This window comes from Rhinolophus ferrumequinum, chromosome 23 (genome assembly GCF_004115265.2).
Source record: "Rhinolophus ferrumequinum isolate MPI-CBG mRhiFer1 chromosome 23, mRhiFer1_v1.p, whole genome shotgun sequence".
Classification (NCBI taxonomy): Eukaryota; Metazoa; Chordata; class Mammalia; order Chiroptera; family Rhinolophidae; genus Rhinolophus; species Rhinolophus ferrumequinum.
Window position 1 is genome coordinate 18545207 of NC_046306.1, and position 19890 is coordinate 18565096.

Consider the following 19890-nt stretch of genomic DNA (forward strand, 5'->3'; position numbering starts at 1 on the left):
CAGGGAAGGGGCAATCAGGAAGCCTTCCCAGAGGAGGTGGGATTTCCAGTTGAAGGAAAGTCTCGTCAGGTGGAAGGAGCAGTGTGGGCAAGGCTTGCAGTCGGAGTGCTATGGGCAGCTGGAGCCAGCCTAGAAAGGTCTGGAATGGCAGGTAAGAGTGATGAGCCTTCCTCTACCAGAAACAAAAGATTGTGAGCAGGGCCAGAAGTGGAAAGAGGAAATAAAAGGCCATGGCAGAGTGTGGGTGAGTGATGGCTGCGCCTCCCATGGCGTGTGGCCCAGTGCTGGCCACTGAATGGTCAGCGGGAAGGACAGGAGATGAGTTGAGTTTTAGGGGACTGAGGGTGAGGTGTCCAGGGGACAGTCCCCAGGAAAGCCATCCAGGAGGCTGAGGCTGGAGGGAACATAAGAACCAGGATGGGTACTGAGCAGAAAACCACCCCAGGGATCAAGTTCCAGGAGCCCCGGAGAAAGGGAGAGGGAATGGGCGAGAGGTTCACGTGCAGACACACACGTACACAGATGCACAGACACCCAGAGGGCGGCAAGAAAAGGAAGAAGGGAAAGAAGAAGGATATTTAATAAAGCTGCAGGGAGATGGACGTGTGAGGTAGAGAAAGACAGACCCACGGGCACTGAGATCCAGCCACAGACACACAGACACATGGACCCACACACATTCCACCCTGGGGATGGGCAAAGCAAGAGATGGACATTTAATGAGACCACAGCAAGGGGAAGGCGGAGGGCGGGCAGAGGCAGACAGACAGACGGATGCACAGGCAGAGCTCAGCGGGGGACACAGGCCTGAGGTCCCATGGTCACCCTCTGAGGAAAGTGGCACAGGTCTAGGCACTGGGTGGGAAGACCCCAGGGAGAGGAGGGCTGGGGAGAGAAAGAGTGGGACCGATGACAGACAGATGCACAGAGCTCCCTCTCGAAGTCCCTTCCCCACCCCATGCCAACCCCCGTCTGTGCCCCTTTCCCTGGTTGTTCCATCTCTGTCTGGGTTTCTGTCTCTGCTTTTCTCTCTGCAGACCACAGCTCTTTGGAGCCCCCAATAGACAAATGGGAAAAGAAGACAGAGATGAAAGAAAATGCAGACCACAGACCATGTGTGAGATGTGTGTGTATGTGTGTGTCTGGGGCAGAATATTATGAGGGAGAGAGGAAGAGGATGAGAGGAGCAGACGATGAAGGAAGAGACGAACGGCAGCAGGGGCTGCAACCTGGAAGGTGGGGAGAGCAGGGACGTGCACATGCCGCATACACGACACACGGCACACCACACACAGCACACTATAAACAACACACATGACACACTGCACACAACACACCCACTGCACACAGCACACTGCATACCAAGCACATTGTACACGACACACACACACACAGCACTCACCCACACATACAACACATACTGCACGCACTGTACACATTAGAAGTCCAATGGTAGAAGGGAGCTCAATGAAATTGTGGAGAAAGGGAGGCAGGGAGGGGGCTGAGAAATACAGACAGACCGGGGCGAGAGGGCTTGACACAGGCAAGCGTGTGTGCTCACACATCCACACAGGCCCACGGCAGGACTGGGCCCAGGGGAAATCTTCAATACGAGTTTTACATATGAATGATGGAAAGAATGAATAGGCCAAGGGCGCAGAGTGAGAGCCAGTAAATGGGGGCCAGAGGAGGAGCAACAGAGACAAGGGGACACAGAGACTGACGGGCAGAGAGCAGGTGACAAGCCCAGATTCACACACCCCCAGAAACGTGCCGCATCCTCTCCAGGTGGGAGGGATGGGGTAGGGGGCAGAAATTATGGTCTTTTCTGTATCTTTCCTACTCTGCTATAAGGAATATATATATATACACCTTACACCTTATAGCAGAGTAGGAAAGATATATAAATATATATATACCGGGGGTGCTAAAAAATGTATATACGTGACTTGTATTCATCTTTTGTTATCGGTGTATGTTGAGTATTACAATTTTAATACAGTTTTTTCCTTTCTTAAAATGTGTATACATTTTTTGGCATACTGTGTGTGTGTGTGTGTGTGTGTGTGATTTTTTTCTTATGTGTAATTTTTTTCGTGTATTTTTCTCAAAAATAAAAAAATGCATACGGAGTAAGAAAAAAAACACTGAACCCAAGAAGAGCAGGAGGAGGGGGACGCAGGATTCCTAGGGTCTCCAATACCCTGAAGTAGGCTGGAAACTGGACAGGACTGCAGGAGGAAGAAAGAGCGGGCAGAGGGGTCAGGAGACGGTGGTCCCTGCAGAGTGGATGTCTCTCGCCCCTCCACTCTCTCTCACGAAGAATCGAGCAAAAGCAAACTGAACAGAGGACCAGAGTGAGAGAGTCAAAACCAGAGCAGGAAGGGGAGACAAGAGGTAGGCTTTCCACATTCCTTGCCTGACCACACATCACCCATGTGGCCAGATCTGGGGGCATCAGAGAGAATTTCCCCAATCCCTCAAGCTCTTGTTCTAGAGGGTGAACTGCATGAACTGCCACAACAACCCTGCAGGTTCCAGGAGGTCAGAGAAAGTTCCCAGAGGCAGTCTGTGGCCTCTGAGATGTGTTTTGAAGGATGAATAGGAGTTTGTCAGGTTGCGGAGAGGAAAGAAAGGGCATTCCCAGTAGTGGAAACAGCTGGGGCAAAGGCATGGAGGTGTGAGAGGGCCTGGGGAAGAGCCAGAGGCGTGGGGAGATTGATAAGGAAGAAAATCTGAGAGAGAGAGAGAGAGAGAATAGAAATAGAGGCAGCAGCGAGGCACAGAGAAAAAAAAACTAATTGTGAGAAACAGAGACACATATAGAAACAGAGACAGAAAAGCAGAAGCACACAGAGACAGAGAAAGACCCAGAAGTGCAGGGAAGAAGGGTTAGGGCAAGGAACAGAAAGAAACTAAAAAAAAAAATTGTCAAGGCAGAGAGCCAGAGCCAGACAGACAGAGAAGATGGTGGAGAGCTGGATAGGCACAGAGAGACAAAGAGACACAATGACTGGAGAGGGGCATACAGAGACACACAGAGAAAGACACCCCGAAATAGAGGAGAGAAAAGGGGAGCAGGGCCTCTCCCGGGAGCCCTCGGGACTGTGGGCTGCAGGGACCTGCAGGCCCACTAGCGCTTTGTTCCCAGCTCCCCGCTCCCCGCTCCCCTTCCCCCCTTTCCCCCAGCGTCTGGGGTGCATCCACGGTGGGCTTGGACGGCTCTTTCCTGCCCCTGAGCCCCAGGAGCTGTGTGCAGTCTGAGCCTGGAGCCGCTGGTGCTGTGTGTGTGTTCCAAATCCACACTGATCCGGACGGACTCACGCTGCCCACATCGGAACCCACATCGGAACCCACATTGGTGCCCACGGCCCAGAAGCCCACAGGTTCAGGCTCCACCGACCAGGATTTGTGTCCATGCAATAGACACAAATCCGTGCACACACAACAGTTAAAGACCCACTCACTTCATACCCCATTAATACCCAGGTCCACACACAACACAGGGCCCTGCAGGCTAGCACACTACCTGGACACGTGTGTATACAGACACCCAGAGCCATGGGCAAACAGGCCCACATACACCCACATGAACACAAAGGCGCACACAGTCTAGGCACACATGAGCAAACAGAAGACCATGCCACCAACTTATGCCCACGCTCCTTGGGAGCTCCTATTCATGCTCCCAACACATCCACACACCCCTGGGTCTCACACTTGTGAAAATAATACTGCACAGCATAATATACCAACTTGGAAGTTTGTTTTTAATTAACGTATTATGGCCGGAAGTGACTCACGGATCGGTGTGTGATCTGACGTAAAATAAATTTCTTTGTATGTATAGGCTGTTGCAAACGAACTAACTTCCCAGGTTGCGTCCGTTGGTTGGTGGTCAGGGAAAAGGGAGGAGAGGAAGGGTCTGGGATTTTTCTCCAGAGCATCCAGGACTTGTCTCGATCCAGCCCCACCTCCCGCCCAGCACAGCACTCCTAGGAAACACCCAGATTTCACACCCGCAGCCACATCACCCCGTGAGCTCATCCCCAGCTCCACACAGCGCCACTCAGCACCCGGAGGGTCAACCACCACCATCCACCCAGGGCATGGGAGACCTGAACTGCTCACATATTGGGAGTCCTGGGCTTTACCTGGTGCATCTCAGACACAGGCAAAGCTTCTGCCAGACGTGCTCACTCCCCAAATGTAGGGGCAAATGTGCACACACAGTCACATTTTAAAGGGGCCGCCTCCAGTCTGATCACGCCACGCCCCGGCCTGAAGCCCTCCAGCCACCAGTGCTGGCTGCACAAAGGCTCCTCTGATCAGTCTGTCCTCACCTCTGCCCCCACCCCCTCACTCTCCGGCACACAGTAGATGCTCAATAAACCACTGGCCGAACTCTGAGGTCTGTTTGTGTTTAATCAGACAATATGCAAAGTATGTACAACCAATTCTGGATACCCCCACCCCCGCCAAGCCTGGGCTGTGAATGCAGAACCCCAGGCCCTGCCCAGAGCCAGGCGTCCCCTAGGCCTCTGCATAGTCATCTGAAATCTACAAAACACAGTTTTTTTAAAAAATGACAGTATTAGGGCACCTTATACAAAGGGCCTTGGGTAGTGGGAAGGGGATTTGAGAGCACGCTGTAGTGAGCGAGCCCAGATTTGACGGGGATGGACAGGAGAAGACTTGGGTAATAAACATGTATGAAAAGAAAAGTTGAAATTTCATAGGCAGGCACCGCTTGGCCTCCTTCCCCGCTGGCAGGGCCTGGCTGGCTCGAGAATCCCTGGCAGCAGGAATGTTATTGCTATGATGGGGGCTGTGGGTGAAATGTACAATGTATCTAGGGGACAGAGCAAAGGGCATTTTTACATGTTAAATATGGACACACATGGAGGAATATACACGTGCACACATACACATACACACACAGGGCCCTTGGCAAGACACCCCAACTGTCACCCCTTTGAAGAGGGGCACCCTGAGGCCCAGGGAGAAGCCACCACATACCCTAAGGCTGAACAGCAGAGCTTGGGCCAAAACAGTCCCCTGACGCCCTGGGCTGGGCTGCCTATGTAATGCCAGGCCACAGGGTCTGGACAGGAGTGGAGTAATTACAGAGGCCCTGGCCACATATGGAGGCAGACACTGCATCCCAGACAGGAAGCAAGGGCCACCCCAGGTCACAGAGCCAGTCCCGGTGTGTGGCACTGGACTCCCTCAGCTCCTGCCACCCCAGCCTAGGCGCTCCTTTCCCTACTCACGAGTTATGGGATGCCAACATGGAGAGGAGAGCAGGGGCCAGGCATTGAAATGACACAGGACAAACTGGGCAAAGGAGGACCTAGGGTTCCCTCCCGAGGCCAGGACCAGAGCCTCCCAACCACTTGGATCTGCTATTTCTACTTGATTACCTCCAGAACTTGGGAGCTCACTCCCTTTCATGGTTGGCTAGCCCTGAAAGTCAAAACCCACCCACATTCTGATTGAAATCTGCGTCTCGATATCTGCCCCTTCACCCCTCATTCCTAGCTCAGCCCCACCTCCACCTCCACTCTCTCCCCCCACAACAGTCCCACTGAGCGGAAAACAGCAGCAGGACTCTCTGCTATCCCTAACCCATCCTCAGGCCCCGTGTCCCCTGGGCTGCCAGTCTGTCCACGATGCCTCTGAGGACAATCTTGTTGGTTCCTGAGGAAAACAGACGGAGCACCGAGTTCTGATCCCACCTCAACCCTGGACTACTCTGTGGTCTTGGGCAAGTCACAACACCTCTCCAGACTCAGTTTCCCCATGGGTAATATGGGGACAAAGAAATTGATGATCTCTAAGGGTCCCTTAGGTCTAAGAAGGGCAGGGTTTGAGGGGGGTGCCCACCCCACCCACCATGATCAAGTCAGTCGAGGCCTCAGGCTGCAGAGCCTGGGAGCCATGGCAGAGGGGTCTGGACCTAATGGCCTCCACCAACAGGTGATTCAGAAATGGACGGCAAGGGGCAGGGTGGCCGGCAGGCCACCAGCCAAGGGCCCATCACTCCTCTTTGGAAAGGCTCTTTGGCCAGCTCTGGAGACAGACCTGGGCGGCGCAGAAGTGGGAAGGGGCCAATGTGTGGAGTAGGTTGAGGCTGGGAAAAGGGAGCCCTTAGCCCCAGTCCTTCTTCCCAGTTCCTCCTGTCAAGTCACGCAGAGCTCCAGGAGGGGTACAGAGAGGAGGCATGTGGCTGGATTGGGAGCCAGGACGCAGTCACTCTGTCAGCCTTGGATCAGCCTTGGACCCCGCCCTCAGGGCTGCCCTAGGGCCCACGCCCGTCCGTGCCACTAAAGAGGGAGGGGCCTCGTCACTGGCAATTCAGCCCCACAGAGAGGATCACCGGTGGGCAGGCAGAGGCAGGCAGGACCCCACATCAGGAGCCACCTCGCCCCAGAGCCAAGCCGAGAAGCCAGTCTGGCCCTGCAGCCTGCTCCCTATAGATTCTCTCCAGGCTGGTATTGGGGCTCGGTGGATGTGAAATAGTCCTCCAGGAAGGCCTGTAGGTACTCAAAGGTAGGCCGTTCCTCTGGCTCCTTCCGCCAGCACTGGCACATGAGGTCATGCAGGGACTCGGGACACTCAGGCGGGCAGGGCATCCGGTAGCCCCGCTCCACCTGATCCAGCACTTCTCGGTTTACCATCCCTGTGGGCAGAGGGAGGAGTGAGGCTTGCTCTGGGAAGGAAAGTGGGGTCGGGGGCAAGTTGATGGGGATAACAAAGGGACACAGAGGACAGGGTAAGTGTGACCATGGATAAGCCCCTCCCCAAGGCTGGAAGCCCTGACCAGAGAGAGGGAGCCTAAGATCAGATGTTCAACCTCTTTTCTATACAGATGGGGAAACGGAGGCCTGGGAGGGGGTGTGGCTTGTCCAAGGTCACCAGGGCAGAGTGGTTCAGAAACCAAAGATGGGCCATGGGGTGCCCTCTTACCAGGGTAGGGCACCCGTCCCTTTGTCGTGAGCTCTGTCAGCAGGATCCCAAAGGACCACACATCCGACTTGATGGTGAACCGGCCATAGAGGGCGGCTTCTGGAGCCGTCCACTTGATGGGAAATTTGGCACCTGCGGAAACAAGAAAGGTCGGGGGATGCTCAGCAGAATGTCATGACCGCTCCGCCAGACAGGCACCCTTCTCACGCCCACTTGACAGATGAGGAAACTGAGGCTCAGACAAGGTGCATGACTTTCCAAGGTCATACGGCACCTGCCTGGACCCTGCCCACCTTGCCGGGCTGTGTACTCGTTGTCTTCAATGAGCCGAGCCAGCCCAAAGTCAGCCACTTTGCACACGAGGTTCTCTCCAACCAGGATGTTGGCAGCACGGAGGTCCCGATGGACATAGTTCATCCGCTCCACGTATGCCATGCCTGAGGCTATCTGCAGGTAAAACCCACAAGCCTGGCTCAGGGGCCACCTCATACCCTTCCCAGGTCATAGGGCACATGCCCAAGGGTGGGGTGATCCCAGGATGGAGAGCCACCAAACGTCCTGCCCTTCCCAGTTCTTCAAGCAAGTGAAGTCAGTTTACAATAAAAACTATTGGCACAAAAAGTAGGACCAGCACTCAGTAGGAGGGAACACAGCACAAAGAACAAATGGCAAAGGGGAAGCACAAGACAAGATACAGTCAGGGAAGTGGGATGACCATAAAAAAGAGGCCCAGATGCCCCAGAGAAACAGTGCCAGGTCCTGCCTGCTGTCCTAAGTCCCCTTTCTAAGGCTCAGTTTTCTCATCCATCAAATAGAATAACAGTCATCCTACCTCCCCAGATTGTTATAGGGACCAAGTGAAAAAATGGTTGTTGAGTACCGTCTACAGCAAGCAAAGTACTAATACACGTCTGTTGAGTGACTGAATGACCTTCACAGAGAAGAAAACTGAGGCCTAAGGTCCCACAGCAAGTCAGTGACTCCTGATGCCCAGGTAACCACCACTCACAGCACCTAGAAGTGGTCCCAGTAATACATGTGGCAAGACCAGTGAGTGTGGGGGCAACCAAGGCAAGCTTCCTAGAGGGGGCACTCAAGAGGCCAGAGCTGGCTGAGCCTCTTGGGTCTGAGTGCTCGAAGCCAAGGTGTAGAAGGGGCTGACTCACCTGAGCAGCCATGTCCACCAGCTGAGGCAGCCGCAGGTACTTGCCTGTCTCCCCCTTGAGAAAGTCCAGCAAACTCCCTGGGCAGAGAGAAAGCAGCTCTAGTCCCCGCTCTGTCCTCCCTGAGCCAGGAAACAGTGATTCCCAGATCCTGTCCGCCTGGGTGGGCTCACCTCACTTTAACCGCTGCAGATTTTATGTAAACCCATGTCTGAACAAAGTCACACTCAGCATTTGTCACTCAAAAGGCAAGAGGGATGGGAGATAACAGAATATACACCCCTGGATGAACAGAAACTGTGGTCCATCCATACAATGGTATACTACCCAGCAAAAAAAGGAAAGAACTACTGATACACACAACAGGAAGAACTTCGGATATAAAAGATTACATAAATGAAGTTCTAGAATAAACAAATCTAGGATAACAGAAAGTACCTCGGTGGATGCCTGGGTTTGGGACTGGGGACAAGGCAGCTTTCTGGAGTAATGAAGATCTTCTATGCCTTGATTGTGTTAAGGGATCCACAGAGTATCTATTCATTAAAACTCATGGAACTGGATGCTTAAAATGGGTGAATTTTGTCACATACAAATTATGCCCCCCAAAAGCAGAATTTTGAAAAATAATTGATTTTAAAATTAAGTAAAAGTCAAGCCAGGGACTTGATGTTGCTGAAGGGGTGGGGAGTTCTCTTTTGGCCCCAAAATGACAAACGGCTTTAGAAAACCAGCCAACTGGGGGAGACACGATACATGGTGGGAAATTGTTAAAAACAAAATAAAACAAGAAAGGCAACCTTTGGTTTAACTTGCCATTGATGTGAGAAGTTGGCTCTATTCCGTTCCACCTTGAAAGAGATATATTCTGCTTTGTGAGGGGTGTAAATGTCTAACTATTATATTGCTTTGTACACCAGAAACTAATTTAAAAAAAAAGAGGCGTATTCTAGATCGGTGGGGGGGGGAAAGCGGGGGGGCAGTGAAGCACGTCCCTATCTGCCCTGTGGTGAACACCCTGGTTCAGAGGTGGCCCAGCAAGGGGCTGGCCGCATCTTGGTGCTGGCCACCAGGCCTCACCCTGGCTCATGTACTCTGTGACGATGTAGATGGGCTCCTCAGACACCACGGCGTACAGCTGCACCAGCTTCTCGTGCCTCAGTTTCTTCATGACCTGGGCCTCCTGCAGGAAAGCCTCTGGAGACATCGTGCCCGGCTTCAGAGTTTTGATGGCTACCCTGGTGGTGCCGTTCCAGGTCCCTGGATAGGGAAGATGCAGGCTGCCTCAGGGGGTATGCAGGCTCCCCATTCCCATCCCACAGGGACCCGGGATCTATCTGGGTACCAATTTCAGCCCTGGCCTCCCTGGCCATGTGATAAGCCCAGCCAAGGCCCAGGCCCTTTCTAAGCCTCAGCGCTCCCATCTGTAAAATGGACACAACGACACGACACTCTGTACAGGGCTGTTACAAGGCTGAGTCTCCGATACATGCTCAAGAAATAGTAGTTGTTATTAGGACTCTGATTATTGGGAATGTCCCGAAAAGCAGGACATTTGCCTGGGGTGGGATACGATGATTCCCGCTCAACTGCTCTCTCCTAGGTGACCATGTTCCTTCTGGGAAGCAAAAGGAAGGTAGCTCAGGCACTAGCAAATGAACAGGGCTGTGGGTGAGGTGGAGCTGGTCTCAGAACTAGGCCACCTACACAAGAGCCGCACTCCCCAGAAAATAAGGCATTACGCTAAGTACAAGGGCTTGGAAGCCAGACTGGCCAGAGTTTGACCCCCACCTCTGCCGCCTGCCGGCAGTAGTCTGTAGATGGGTCACTTCCCCTCTCTGAACCTCAGTCTTCTCATCTGGAAAATGGCAATGCTATAGTGTCTCCCAGTGGGGCTGTCTGAGGATTAAATGAGATTTTAGGTCCGGGGCCAGGCCCATTGTGAGAGCTCAATAAGAGCTGTAGCTGTCATTTTATTATTAGGGGTTTTTTTTGTGGAGTCTTGGGGGAAGCTATGTTCTAGACCAGTGTGTTTAATCCAAGTTCTTTCCCTACTGGGCTGAGGCTTTTCTGACGTGTGGCCTGGGGCCCATTCCTCCGAGTCTCAGGGTCTCCATCTAAGCGTTGGAGGTCAGGCCTGTCTCCGTGGCCCTCCTGGCAGAGCCCATCTGAGGATCTGTACCTGGCACTTCACGAGTCTATCTAGAGCATCAGGGAAGAAGTGAGAACCACCCCCCCACCGCCCACAACTGACATCGCACACCCAAGTCAGGGGTGAGTCTTGCAGCCACCAGAACGGCTGCGGCTGTGGACTTACCCGGGTTTGCTCACAGCCTCATTTTGCGTCTGGGAGCCGGCTTCTCATCCCTCTCCCCTGTCTCCAGCTCAAAGCCAACACGGCCCCTTTCCGGACTTGACCTGACCTCGCCTCCAGGCCTTTACCCCTGCAGTGCCTTCCACCCACCAACCCTGTCTGAGCTCCTCCATCACCTCTTCCTCTGAAAGGAGGGACGTGCAGACAGCAATGCCAAGTGCATATTGTGGCTCCTGAGGAAACCTTGAGGACAGCACAACCGTGATCCTTCTGCTGAAGCCACAGGCTTCCAACTGTCATGCCTCCCTCACCCCAACCTCCTTCATTGCTCTGTGTCAGCAGAAATCAGTCAGTGGAAGGCATGGGTTTTGTCAAGGCTTCATGGTGTTTGTTTTCAAGGACGGTTTTGCCATTTCTCCAGGGTTAGACAGGAGATGGTGAACAGGCCCAGACCAGGCCAGACCTGCACGTCCCGAGCTCCTTCCATGAGCTGGGGCTTCTTTCCCAGGGCTAAGAGCTCGGATGTGCATGCATGCTGGGCCAGCATTCGCACAACCCCACGAGGGACCTCGTATCTCCAGCCCCATTTTACAGTAGGGAGGATTGAGGCTCAGAGGGAAGCCTCCGGGCCCAGACCACCGGCAGGTCGCTGGGGAGTTGCAGTGCCCAGCCCTGAACAGCTCTTAGCAGCAGGTGCCATGGTCTGAGAGGCGTAGGGGGGGCCACACCCCATCTTGGTGCCAGTTACCACTGGGGAAGTATCTATTTAAACTAGAAGAGGCAACTGTTCAGAAGAGGCAACTGAGATGCAGGGAGGTGGAGGGAAGGGGGAGGAAGGGGTCCTTGAGCCACTAGACGGGACGGACATCTGTCTGGTTCTCTGATAGGGACCCCAAAGTCCCCCCAAGGGGACTGTGGTCTCCTCTGAGGGGGCAGGGGCAAGGCCTTACCCATCCACACCTCTCCAAAGCAGCCCTGGCCCAGCTTGACCTCCAGCCGCAGTGACTCCCGGGGGATCTCCCAGGCGTCCTTGGCCAGGCCCTGAGTCTGTGGCTTGGACGTGGGGCACACAGTGGTGAGGCGGTGGCACAGGCCGTCAGCATGTTCTGAAAATGGAGGTGGGAGTGGCCTTCAGGCTGGGCATCCACCCTGGGCCCTCCCTGTCCCATGGTGTGTGTGTACAGACCTACATGTTATATGTACACAAACTTCAGGGACACACAGGATACCCTTGAGGCCAGGCGTCCACACTGGTGTGTACACACCCTCACCCCACACAGGCCTACAGTGCCTCACGCATCTGCTCACTGAGTCATTCATGCATTCATTCATCACACTTTAAGGGGTGCCCAGAGAGGCGGTTGCCAAGGAACCAGTAGGGGACGAGTCTAATGGAACCCTGGCCTCAGGAGCTCACAGTCCAGGGGGAGCCCAATTTCCCTTAATCAACTCCCTGGACCACGTGTGTGATGGAGGAGAGCTGTGCATGCAGGTAGGCTGGATGGAATCCTAGAAGGCTTCCCAGAGGAAGAGGTAACTGGGCTTGGCTCTGCAGGAGTGTGAGTGGTTAACTAGGGAAAAGCACTCCAGGCAGAGAGCACAGAGCCTCCTGCCTGTGCAAAGGCCCTTAGGGAGGAATAGCTGCTGGATTGGAGGAGTTGAAAGGAGGCTGGGGGACAGCAGGAAAGTGAATGGGGAAAGGGTGGCCCCAGGTGTAGACTACCCAAGGAGTGTTTCTACTACCCAAGGCTTTGGAGACCACCGTGGGGCCTTTATCCTGAGATTCCAAGATAGCCCCTGGAGGGTTTTGATCTAAGGGAAAAGGGTTCAGAAGGAACAGTTGTGGTGCCCAAGGGGACAGAAAGAAGTGGCAGATCCTTCAGGAAGTCAGGAGGCCCATGTGACAGAGGAGGAGGAAGGAGGTGTGGGGTGCGAAGTAGCTGGCACTCTCAGAATAGGCCACCCCTGCAAACAGAGGCCACAGCTACACAGCACAGCTGCACAGGCATCCAGAGACCCGCCCACATGGGTTCACACAGGCCCGTGACATTCCAGTCCACTCGGGCGGCCCTGGACATCCAGGTGGAACAGCCACACTACTGCACACACGCCTGCACATATAAGCACCAGGAGCCCTCGCTCCCTCTGCCTGCCTGCCATGGCTCGCTCTCTCCCGCTCTCTCTCCCTCTGCTCTCTCTCTCCCTCTTCGCAGCAATCGATCTGGCCACCCACTCCTCCTCTCCCCGTAACCAGTTCAGACCGGTCCTAGGGCTGCAGAGACAAACGATACCAGCCTATGCCCCCTCCCTTCCCTGCTCCTCCAGGCAGCCCCCTCCCCACCAGCCAGCTGCAGAGGAGGAGAAAGAAGAGGGAGGGGCAGTGGGGGAGAAGAATAAGGGAAAACAGGGAAGAGAGAGCACAGGGAGGAAGGAATAGGGAAAATATGGGGAGGGAGGAGGAGAGAGGGAGGAGGGAGAAAGAGGAAGGGAAGAAGGGGCAGGGAGAAAGAAGGGGGGAGAGCAGGAGCCACAAATCCTCAGGATAACAGAAGCCCCAGCCCTTGTTGGCCCCAAAGCCCCCTACTCAGGGACTGCAGCTGAAGCTGACACAACACCCTCCCCCGCCGCCCACCACGTGCCCTCAGAGGGCCTAACCCCAGGCCCAGGCCACCTGCTCTGCCCTGGCCCCAGCCGCCCGTCCCCTGGAGGCCTGCCCCCAGGTAGAGGGGGTCACTCACTGGAGTAGTAGGCTACGAGCTGCTGCAGACTGTTGAACTGGGTGCGAGAGGTGATGTAGAAGCCGCCGCTGTCCAGCTTGCGGATTTTGTAGTGCTTCACGTTGAGGCCCTTGGTGTTGTCGAAGTCGGACACTGAGAGGCAGTAGGCACCTGCAGAGCAGGGCCAGAGAGGAGCCGTGACCACCAGGCCTGTAGCCCCACAGGCCATGGCACTAAGCACAGCTCTGTGCCTATCCAACACGAGAGGGGAGAGGGAGGCCAAGTCGGCAGCCCATGCCCAGGGTACAGCGAGGTCTGGCCCAACCTATCCCTGAGCACCCAGCTCTGGGGTGGCCACTGAGACAAGTCAGCAAAGGCGCATCTGACCAGAAAGCCTTGCCATGCACCCTTGGCCCCGGCAAGACCTTTGAAGACTGGGTGTGCGTCCCAACTGTGTGACCTGGACAAACTGTTTGCCTTCTCTGGGCCTCAGTTTCCTCCTCTGCACAATGGGGCCACTCCCAGGGCTGCGGGGAAGATCCAATGAGACCACATGTAAGAGGGCCTGGCACACAGTAGGTGCTTAATAAATGCTTGCTAGGAATGTAGGAATGGCCCAAGTGGCTGTGTGTCCCCAGACTAACTGCTTCCCTTCTCTGGGTCTGCCCGCTGGAGCACTGTCCATGCCCCACCACTTCCTAAAGACTCCAGGCTCGGGCAGGAGCTGGTGGTTGGCCGAGGCTGAGACAGTCATGGGCAGGTGACCGTGTGCGCGACGTGGCCGGAAGACTGCCAAGGCTCAGCTGGGCCAGCCATAATGCCCCCTCCCTGCTTTCCTTGAGCCTGGAAAAGCTTTGGGTTGAAAAAGCTTGCCCCTGCCCAGCAGGCCTGGCTAAAAGCTTCTGCTAACCTGAGCCCAAGAGACGCCTGGGGTGGTATCAGGGAACAAGGCCGAGCCCCAGAGGCAGGGGCAGCAGGAGCAGAGGCTCCAGTGGCCAGAGAAAGCCCTTCTTGGGAGGTAGCATACAGACATCGTGCTAGAAGCCCATGGACTCTCTAGACAGTCCTTAGGTGGGGGTTAAAACCTTGTGTACAGAAAGAAAAATGAAGCCCAGAAAGGGAAAGCAGTGAGCCTCAGGTCACCCAGCAAGTCAGGCACAGAGCTGGGACTTGCACTGGTACCTGGGTCTCTAAAGCTGCATGGGGCAACCATGACTTCCTGCAGATGGCCCAGGCCTTGTGCACGTGGAAGCCACAGGCCTGAGCCTGAAGCCAGCCCCTGACCCCATGTGCACATACGCAGGCACACCTGTGCCCAGTGGCCACATGCTCACACAGGTACACAATCCCAGTCCCCCAGGCACAAAGACAAACCCACAGCAATTCACTCCCACGCTGTAACACACAGACAATTCCGCCTCCACATGCGTACACATGCCTGGACCTACATATGGCGTGCACGGCCACACGACTGCTCATAAATACACATGTGTGACATAGATGATCTGCTTTCCCATTTCCCGCTGAGCCCCAGGCCCACAAGAAGTAGCCCAGCTTTGTTGCCATGGTGACGAGGTGCCTGCAACCCACTCGTAGAGGGGCTGGCGAGACAGTGGGTGACGTGGGGGTTCTCTGGCTGGGGGAAGGTACAGGAGAAGAACTGGGGCCAGGACTATTGGGGGAAGAGAAAAGCCATGTCCCAGCACCTAGTCGAGCCCAGAGACCCCTGAAGAAGGGGAAAACAGGGGATATTGTATCAGCACCCACCCTGAGAACAAGTCTTTTGCTGTGCGATCCTCAGTCCTCTTGACAACCTGTGTCCATGCCTCACCTGAGGAAACTGAGGCTAGAAAGGCTAAGTGTCATCTTTTGCTATACCTCTGGCTGCCCCAGATAACTCAACCTTCCTCACACGTACCTCCCTGCCTTTGATGCCGTCATTTTCTCCACCTGGAGGGCTCTTACCTCCTCCCTCCATATACTGAAGTGCTGCTATTCATTCTGCAACACCCAGCTCAAACAACCCACAAGAAGACTCAGTTCCCACTGGCCAGCATGCTGCTCGTACCTTTCGTGGTCTCGCTTTCTCGTACTAGGAAGGTCCCTCTCGGGTTCTCCACATTGAGCAATAACCGCTCTGATTCCCGTCTGGTAATCTTGCCAAAGTACCACCTGGGGGATGAAGGAGGAAGATGGCATTGGTGGTCCAGGCTTCTGCCAACCCACATTTCCTCTCCCTGGAATGTGGCGGGGGCCTTGGGCAGCCAGACCACCCCGTCCGGCCCCCCAGAGAGAAGCTCTGAACCAGCAGCGATGGAGAGCAAGCAGGAAGCTAGAGTCCATACTCACTCCTCGGCCTGGATGGAGTCGGAGGGCGCCACGTAGTTGCTGGGAATGTAGCCCGTCTGTCCGGTGCTGAGTGAGTGGGCCAGCCACCAGTCTCCCTCTCTGAGCAGGGGGAGAGAGAGGGAGCAAAGGAAAAGGGAGCCATCAGCAGTGGGCCCCAGTGCCTGCAATCTTCAGGGGTACTGTGCTGGGTGTCCTTGAGGCCAAGTGGAACACAGGGAGCGGTAGACCAGGCCACTCACAGCCTGCCAGGCCACGCCGGCCTGGAACTCTTCCTCTCCCTGGCCCAGATGCCCCTTGGGCAAAGCTGACTCAGACAGGCTTTCTCCAGGACTGTGACAGGACTGACATTGGTCAGCCTGAGGCCCGAATTCACAGGGCCAGAGTTCTGGAATGGGAAGTAATCTGCTTCCCTTCAGACAGTAGACCAAGCCATCTCAAGATGCCAAGAGCTGCCTTGGGCAGGAGGTAGGGAGCTCCTTGTCTCTGGGGAGCAAGCAAGTAACAACAGGAGAGAAGATTCCTGCCCAAGATGGATGTCAAATCAGACCTTCAAAGCCTCCCCAAGCCCTGAGATTTGGAAGGCCAATCCTGGGAGCTGGTGAGACCTGGGTGAAGGCAGGCCCTTTTGGGGCTTGGTGACAATCCAGGTGCCAACTCTGCAAACTAGAGCAATGCTTGCCTTTGTCACAAATCACAGGTCACACCTAAAGAGCTCCTCGGCTGAAAATTACAGACCTCCTCTTGTAGCCTGCCCATCTAAGGTGGAAACTGAGGCCAGAGGGGGCTGGGGCTTGCCCAAAATCACACAGCGAGTCATGTCAGAGGGGACTGAGGTGGCAGAGCCCCAATGCCCAGGGGCACTTCTACACTAATTGCCCCACAAGGAGGAGGAAGAAGAGGAGGAAATGGGAACCGGGGAGCTCCCTGCACGGTCGGGTCCCCTGGACCTGGGTGGGAGTGGGGAGGGGGCGAAGTACCTGTGCAGCCATCTGAATGTGAACCAGGTGTGGCTGGAGCGGGGGTCCAGAGACACAGAGGAGAGAGGAGAAAGCGAGAGCCCAACAGGAAAGAAGAGGCAGAGATGGGGGTGGTGAGAGAGAGAGGCAGAAAGAGTGAGGAAGACAGCGGGACAGCCAGGCGGTGCTGGGGACAGGGGACAAGGTGGGGCAGCCACAGAGGCCTCACATCCAAAGCAACCAACAGGGACAGGGAGGGGGTCCATGGAGAGTGGAGGGAAGGGGACAATGGGAAGGGCTGCTTGGGAAATAGGTTCCAGCCCCCTCCCATTCCTACTGTGTAGATGGGAAGACTGAGGCCAGAGAAGCAAAGGCCTCTGCTCAAGGTCACACAGCCAGGCCCAGGCTCCTGACTGCCAGATAAGAAGAAATCCTCCCCTACCGGAGGCGGTGGGGCTTGATAGCTTGCTGAGCTTCTCAATCCACGGCTGCCTTTGGACCTCACCACGACCCTGAGAAGGTACGCAGCGAGCAGGATGTGCTCCCCACCCCATCGCAGAGGCCCAGAGAGAGAAAGGCCCTTGCCCAGCCACACAGTCTGGACTTGAATCTGAATCCCTAGCTCCTGGTTCTTCTGAGTTTCTCCTGACCCACATTCTTCAGCCCATTTTGAAGATGGAGAAGTTGAGGCCAGGAGTGAGCGGGGCTTGGGGAGCTCTCCAAGGATCTGCAAGAATATACCCAGACCCAGGGCTCAGCGAGGGGTGCCGAGGCTGAACCAGAGCAGGTGGGGTCCCTTCTGGATGGACTGAGGTGAGGGCAGTACAGGGGGGGCTGTGCAGGGTACCTCGGCTGTATCATCATTGAAGCACACTCAGGTAGGGACACAAGCTCATGTGGGAGTCTCTGCAGGAGAGGGAGGGCCCCAGAGTAAGGGGACAAGGCCCATCTCAAGGAAAGAGCCTTAGAGGCCCAGGACCTCCATCCACTTCCTCTTATGCACCCAGCTGGGGTGTCCACACTTGTCTGTTCCATTTGAGCCTCAAGGCCACCCTGTGAGGAAGGAAGGCAGGTCTCAGCCCCAGATTAAGAAACCATGGCTCAGAGATGTTGAGGGACCAGCCCAAGGACACACAGCACCCAGGCTGGAGTAACCCAGCACTTTCTTTGCAGAATTAGGGAAACTGAGGCAGAGAGGGGCAGAGACTTGTCCAAAGCTACAAAGCAAGGACTCAAGTCACAGGGAATAGCTGATATCTTCCAGTCCAAAGCCTTCATTTCACCAATGGGGAAAATAAGACACAGAGAGGGGCAGTGATTTGCTCAGAGCCATACAGCAAATCAATGGCAGAGCGAGAGTGAGGACCAGGGTCTTTGAGTACCCGCAGCCAGACACAGCAGCCCTCCAGGACCCCTGCAGTCTCCTCAGGCCTTCAGAGGCTCAGAGACCCTCGGGGAAGCCAGGGGAAGATGGAGGAGGAGGCAGCAGGGCTTGGGGCAGAGGACTGGTCCCAGGTGTAGGTCAGAGGCTACAAAACTAGGCAGACTGACAAAGTCAGAGTGCAAGTTGACGAGCCTCTGGGAAGCCCCAGCCTCCAACTCAGAGTGGAAGGCCGCAGGAGCATATCCCCAGAAGCCAGCCAAGCAGGGCCCTAGAAGAAGGAGCATTCAACTCTGCTGACATTGTCCAAGCTTCAGCCAGCAGAGCCTCTAGCTCCCTGACATCAGCCTATAAGTGAGTTTGGGCTTCCAGGCCAGTCTGACGGTTTTCGTTCACAAGGGCAGGGATGGTAGTGAACTACTGCAATCTCACTAAGGGATCCCAAGGTCCAACTATGGCCTGGCCCCAGCTTGAGAGGTATCTGAGAACTTGAGCGCCAGAGTCAGCCATCCCGGGCACCACCCCAACTCACCACTTGGAGACCGTGTGACCTTGGCTCTGCCTCAGTTTCCTCATGTGTAGGATGGAGATACTCATGCCTCCCTCTAAGGATGTACAATACTAGCACAGAGTCTGGCCCATAGTAGGTGTTCAATATGCATGAACTGTTAGTATCTTGATTTGGTTTAAAAAAAAAAAGAAAACAGTTGAATCTGTGTCTCAGTGGTGCCCCTTCCAAATCTCCAAAACATTTTTTAAAAACCAAAGCAGCTCAGTGCCAGTCTCCAATAAGAATTTGCTGTGTGACCTTGGGCAAGTATCCTACCCTCTCTGGGTCTTAGTTTCCTCATCTATAAAAAGGAGGTACTATTCACAGAATCTCCTCGTAAGCAAAGTGTGTAAATCAGTCAGCATCAAGCTCACTTTGGGTGAGATAATTACTGTGATTATCATCTGAGCCTCAATTTGCCCACCTGTGAAATGGAGCTATCAAGTCCCATCTTCCTAAGTTGGTGGTCTGGGAGGTTCAAACCTGCCGCAGGTGGCTGCCAAGGACCTGGGGCTCCTCCTACAGGAGGCGCCTCACAGCTTCCCAAACCAGTCCAGTCCTACAGGGACACCAACCCAAACCCAGACTCAGAAGTGACAGTGGCGTTAATCTATCAGGTTGAGCAGCTTTACTGCATCCGACACCTTCCCTGGGGCCTCGTCCTCATCAGATGGGCAGGAAAAATGGAAGGCAGGAAGGGAATCACACACTCCCTGGTTGACCTTTCACCTTCCCACCAGTGGCCAGAGGAGAAAGCATTGGACCTGGAGCCCCTGAGCTAGCTGTTCACTAGCTGTGTGTTCTCAGGCTACTGACCTCACCTCTCTGAGCCTTAGGATCTTCTTTTTACACCAGCCAGGCTGGTATGTGGATCAGGGATGTGGCAGCTTTGGAACCTGGGATGTTATGCCAGTTTGGGCACTTATATTTAACGCACATGGGTTGTTGGGAATGGTTAGAGAAGCCTTTGGGGGCTGCAGGCAAGCCAGCGCACGGCCCAGGCAGGCAAGTTACAAGCCCTGAGGCCTGGGCACAGTGAGTGGGGAGAGGGCAGGGTGAGGCCAGGGCAGGTCACTGTGTCCCGAGTAAGGAGAGCGGGACGTTGTCCCTTGCCCCATGGTAGGCAGTAGAACTGGAGTCCCCAGGACAAGGTGGGAGAGGTCAGTGCCTGCTGGAGGGCTCCTCCAAAAAGGCTGCTGGAATCGGGGTGGGAGGACGGGGCAGTTCATGGAGCACCCCAGAGTCACCCCCAGAGGAGTCCCACCACCTGGGGACTAAGACACCAGGCTGGGGCTTCAGGCAGTCAGACCTCAGACCCCAGTGGGCTTCCTCGGACCCAGGTCCACAAAGCACCCAGGATTCTAGGATTCAGGGACATACGGTAAGAAGATCCGGGGAGCAGGCCTGCTACTGTGAAGACCCCAACCCAGCCAGCCAAACCCTTAAGTTTGGCCAAAGCCCACCCTTAAGCTCTGCACCTCCCCGACACCC

The 19890-nt window shown here is 55.1% G+C and overlaps 1 protein-coding gene across 5 annotated transcripts in view; it reads right to left on the minus strand.

The window, feature by feature from the left end:
- Positions 1 to 5288: 5288 nt before the first annotated feature.
- The window catches only part of SRC (SRC proto-oncogene, non-receptor tyrosine kinase), a 51877-nt gene continuing 37275 nt past the window's right edge, over positions 5289 to 19890 (minus strand). For 3 of the 5 annotated variants that reach the window (XM_033094781.1, XM_033094779.1, XM_033094780.1), the window contains 10 exons: positions 16490 to 16522; positions 15513 to 15611; positions 15232 to 15335; positions 13185 to 13334; positions 11397 to 11552; positions 9213 to 9392; positions 8136 to 8212; positions 7263 to 7416; positions 6970 to 7101; positions 5289 to 6682 (listed from right to left, as the gene is read on the minus strand). In XM_033094781.1, the coding sequence (XP_032950672.1) occupies positions 6474 to 6682; positions 6970 to 7101; positions 7263 to 7416; positions 8136 to 8212; positions 9213 to 9392; positions 11397 to 11552; positions 13185 to 13334; positions 15232 to 15335; positions 15513 to 15611; positions 16490 to 16522 (1294 nt within the window). In that variant the 3' untranslated portion in view covers positions 5289 to 6473. The remainder of the gene's footprint in view (positions 6683 to 6969; positions 7102 to 7262; positions 7417 to 8135; positions 8213 to 9212; positions 9393 to 11396; positions 11553 to 13184; positions 13335 to 15231; positions 15336 to 15512; positions 15612 to 16489; positions 16523 to 19890) is intronic. The other 2 variants (XM_033094782.1, XM_033094783.1) reach the window with 1 other exon arrangement.